Source organism: Micrasema longulum, unplaced genomic scaffold (genome assembly GCF_059751315.1).
Source record: "Micrasema longulum isolate JH-2025_06_02 unplaced genomic scaffold, ASM5975131v1 h1tg001035l, whole genome shotgun sequence".
Lineage (NCBI taxonomy): Eukaryota > Metazoa > Arthropoda > Insecta > Trichoptera > Brachycentridae > Micrasema > Micrasema longulum.
Window position 1 is genome coordinate 141562 of NW_028278223.1, and position 5061 is coordinate 146622.

The 5061-nt window shown below is 30.2% G+C and overlaps 1 protein-coding gene across 1 annotated transcript; it reads right to left on the minus strand.

Annotated features, from left to right (window-relative positions):
- Nucleotides 1-607: 607 nt before the first annotated feature.
- Nucleotides 608-2670, minus strand: LOC148277423 (uncharacterized). The gene has a single exon (XM_088232902.1). It carries the CDS (start codon nucleotides 2588-2590, stop codon nucleotides 608-610), a length of 1983 nt encoding a protein of 660 aa, XP_088089028.1. The 5' UTR covers nucleotides 2591-2670.
- Nucleotides 2671-5061: the final 2391 nt, after the last annotated feature.

Below are 5061 nucleotides of genomic sequence, written 5' to 3' on the forward strand. Positions count from 1 at the left end.
AAAAATTGTGTCTCTTCAAACTTCGCACTCATCAAATATATATTGATATTCAATTCAGATATTCCATAAAATCTTCATATTATAAATAAATCGAAACATTGTTATCAGAATCAAGAATCTGCTATTGAGTTTATGAAAATATGTATTAAATATGATAAGCAATATAATATTAAGAATTTGTAAGTATTTTTAATATTGCTAAAAAGTTTAAGACTTTAACTTCTAACATTATTTTATTTTCACCACCATCTTAATACTTATATATTAAGTATATTCACGTTAATTAGTGGTATAGCTGCGGGTGTGGTCAAGAAATAAAAAACCTCAATAAGCTGTTGTACTTTTCAAGTATCTAAATGTCCAACTGTTACTGATGTGCGTAAATATCTCTTAAGTTCAAACAAGCCCGCTAGATGTCGCTAAATCAACACGAGTTATATCACGCTCTCTACCGTGATTTTTATGTGGACAAGCACTACGGTTTACTATAAACATTTAAAATATGTAGCTCATCAAATTTACTTATGATTATTATAACTATTGAACATTATAATACAACATCAATATTCATAGATTTATAAACAAAATACAATACAATTAAGTTCAATTAAAAAACTGAGCTTAATGAAATATCATCCTCAATGTCCATTAATTCATCGAGTCCTAAACAGTTAATCAATTCATTCTCAGTATTCACTGAATCACATTTAGAGCATTCTTCATCATACATTTCATCCAGCTGATCTAAAATATTATCTGGCAAATTCGACTGAGGATTTAAATCAAGAACCTGTTCTATATCACTATCGGCTGGTAATTTCAGATCTTCTAAAAGGGTTAATTCGTCCAGATCCTCTAAACTTACCTCATTTTCACTCTTAGGTTCATCTTTCAGTAAGTTCTGTTTACAAATAGCAATTTTCTTCTGGTCGTCAACTTTGCTAAAAGGATTTACCTTATGGGGAGAGCTTGCGAAATGTGAAAAAAAATGTTTTTTGAGGCTGTTAATGCTATTGAATTTCCCTCCACATTTTTGGCAACTGTAGTTTTTCCGCCTGGCAAGATACGAAAGAACAGCATGCTTCTTACTGAGATTGGCCCCAGCGTGGAAAAGCATATGTAAGTTCAACTGGCGCTTGTTTTTAGATTGATACGGGCAATATTCGCACTTAAGCTTTTCACCAACATGTATCTTCTTGTGAATTTTTAAGCTGTACGGATCTGGGAGACAACTTCCGCATTTATTACATTCGATCGGCTTCTCAGATGTATGCAAGTTCTTGATGTGATTTATCAATTGAGACTTGATGCTAAATGTACAAGTACAAAGTGCACAAGAATACATCAACTTTCTTTTATGTGTTAATTTATGATTCTGTAACAAGGTAGTATCTGAGAAATTCATTCCGCACGTATCACAAGCGAGAGAGTTATCTTTAATATGAGTTTTCAAGTGTACTTTGAACTTATATGTATCAGGTGATGAAAACGAACACTGATCACAGTGAAAGGAATCCTCTCCATTGTGAGTGCGAATATGTCGTTTTAATTTGGAGAGTTCCACGCAAGAATAGGGGCACAAGTGACACTTGTGCAGAGTATTATGAGAGTGCTGATATCGTGTATGTCTTCCGAGTTCGCTGGATGTAGAGAAGCATTTATCACATTTGGTGCACTTGTGTAGTTTTAGCACTTTGTGTGTATTTTCGTGAGAGCGTACGCTTGATTTTGATTTGAATGTTTTTTCACATTTCGAACACTTAAACTGTACTTCGGAATGTATTTTCATATGACGGTTTAAAGCAGAAGGCTTCGGATTAAAATAATTACAATGTTTACATATTTGAGATGACAGTACAGATGTATTTATGGTGGTAAATTCATCATTTTTTGTTGATTTAGAATGTAAATCCTGATTTTCAAGATTGTTTTGTATATTCAGTACTTGCACTAAACTTGGGTCAGCATCATGAATATTTGCCACATTATCAACATTTGTAGTTTCCGGAATCTGCGGTAGTAAATTGATCTCTTGACCTGTAGTTTCTTCTTCCGCTATTGACTCAACTAAAATGTCATAGAGTGGTTTGACAACTGCAGAATCATTATAAATTCGAAAATAGTTTGTTTTCAAATCAATTTTAATGCCATTTGTTATATCAGAGTTCGGGCTATCGGATATCTTCGGTGTTTCATTGTTTTCTTCGTGTGATATTGAAAAAGAAGAACAAGATAAGTCATTGCCACGTGTTTCAGCATTTATATCTTCCGAAGAGAATCTGTGAATACTGTTTGTTAGTATTGTATAAACATTACCTTCTGTGTTTCCAGAAACTTGGTCAACTTGCAATTCTTGCTTAATAATGGCTGGATTGGTAAACGAATTTTCTGATTGCAAGAATGAATCACTAAAATCATCATCATAAAAGTAATTTCGATTAAGAGACTTATCGTCACACTCATTTTGTGAAATTGAAGAAATATCGAACGAAGATCGTTCAATTTTATAATATATTTTCACGTCGTCATTTTGTGATTGCATATTATCTATACCCGATTTGTTTATAATATTATGGTAATCGAACGTCATTTCTGACTACGGTCAAGGTTCGAACTGAATTTTAATTCATAAAACGGGCCAAAATTAAAGATCAAGTGAAACAATAACTCTGTTTTATAATTACACGAATATTGTCAAAAAGAAGTGTCAAAAACAGATCTGTCAAAATAAGGCGTAGACAAGTAAGTAGACAAAAATGTTTCGTACTATTTAAAACTGAATTATTTCGGGGCTAGTAGTTAAAATTTACATTATTTTGATTCTACAACAAAAAACATGTTGAATATAAGGGTAATTTAGAATTTCATCAAAAAAATACTCTTCATTTCAGTTGATAGGAACAAAATTATTTTTAATGTTTCATTGCTGACATTTTAATTAATTTAAAAATAAATCGGAGAGTGTAATATTTTCCATTAAATGTTAAAAATAAATAATTGTGTATCTGTTTCCTCTGGTTATTATAACATCAAAATAAATATTTAAGTGTTTAAGGAATAATAATATAGGCTGTTAATTGCATCTTCAATTTAAGTTAAACGAGTTACATTGAAAAAATATGTACTACTTATTCATTTAATTTTTCTAATACATAGAATATATTTTTAATGCCAACAAATGCTTTTTTTATGAAAGATAAAAAACAAATAACTTCTACTACTAATTCATGAATTCGTTAATTTTCACATAGTGGTGAACTTACAATTTTTTGAACTAACAATTATTTTAATGAGATAATTTTTTTTTATATAAATAAATATTAGCGTTCTCATGATTTACTCAACGAGTTGTAAATAACTCACTATTAGAAAATGGAAATCAAGTTGGGGTGAATGGGGTTCGAACCTCGGACCTCTGATTCACGAGTCCGCAACACGTGCGTGTATTATTACTTTCTCTAAATCACAGTTTTTGGTCGTTTTAAGTCGTTTATCAAAAGAGTGGGAACATTTTTGTATCCATTGAATTTGTACGTTGGTACTTACTCATATTTTAATATTAAATTATTTATGGATCGAAACATTTTTATTTAATGTGATTATTAATGTTTTTTACATTGCATTTTGTTTAAAAACATGTAAACTAATTTTATGTAAATAAATATTAACAACCTTAAATTTTGTATTTTATATACACGATCTTTCCATTATGGTTGTTGGATTCAATGGCAAATGTTTAAAGTAAATAAAATAGTACACTGTTGACTTTCCACAGAACAAGCAGCAAAATAAATATTACTGAACTACCTAATTATAAAATGTTTACATACAAGTAACAAGAGACAAGAGAGGGTCACAGCACTATAAATCAGAGAGTAAAAAAGAGTTACCGATATTTTCCTACTCACAAAGGGGTTAAATATATAGACTCAAATAGAGGAAACCACATGGGATTATTTTTAGGGGATGGACAAAGGCCTCCCTCATGTTTACGATCGACAATAACAATGAGAATATCACCAGACCCGGACTTTAATTAAACACAGAATCAATAAACAACGTACACGCGTGTACAAAAACATAATTAAACTTCTGTACTACGTTTTCTTTCACAATGTTTGGGTTACTTTTTGGTACGATGCGCGACGATAGAAGGGTTTTAGATTATGCCCATCCAAAAAATATTCCCCATAATCTAGCTTTTTTATGGTTTTAGTTTTTAAAAAAAATAATATATTTGCACATACGCCGTCTTATAACGATTTTTTCCCGCCCACAATAAAATTAACGGTTTTATATATTTTTCTAGATTCAATTAGTAGGTATATGTTTCTTTTTTCAAATCAAAATTGAGCTAGCAATATGTGTCTATAAATATATTATCTCAATCCCAATCTTTAAAACTTGATAAGGTATCAGAAATAAAACACTTTTATTTTAATATATGTCACGCGTTTTGTCTTGTTAGGACATTATTAAACTAACTTAAATATTTCAAATATAATTATTATTCAATTAATTTCAATGTTGCAACCCCGCAAATATTTTAAATAGTGCAAGGCTTTCTCCATATACCCCTAAAGTACCCAATAAAATCTACTCAGTATATTCTAATTGATTTTTAATTATGTTACTTTTCTTGGTTTTTATAAAAATTCTTGTACTAGTTAAATACCTCCATAAACTATTAACACTAAGCACCTATATAAGTAAACAGCAGTTATTGTTAGTATATAAGGAAACTTTGTAAATATTTAAGTTAGTTTGATAATTTCCTAACAAGACAAAGCGCGTCACACATATTTTGAAAAATAAATGTAGAATTAAATCTAATAAAAGTGTTTTATTTTGGATACCTAACCAAATTTTAAAATGGAATTCTACCAATTATCTGCATACACAATAAACCAGTCTTTAATATGGAAAAGCAAATAAAAGGAGAGGAAGAGAGGAGCATTTAGGGAAGCAAAATTAAATGTTTCTTCAGATGTGATTTAAACAATGTTGCCGTAAAAATACATTTAAAAGTGAATGGGGGGTGATTCAACAGTCGAGCCGCAT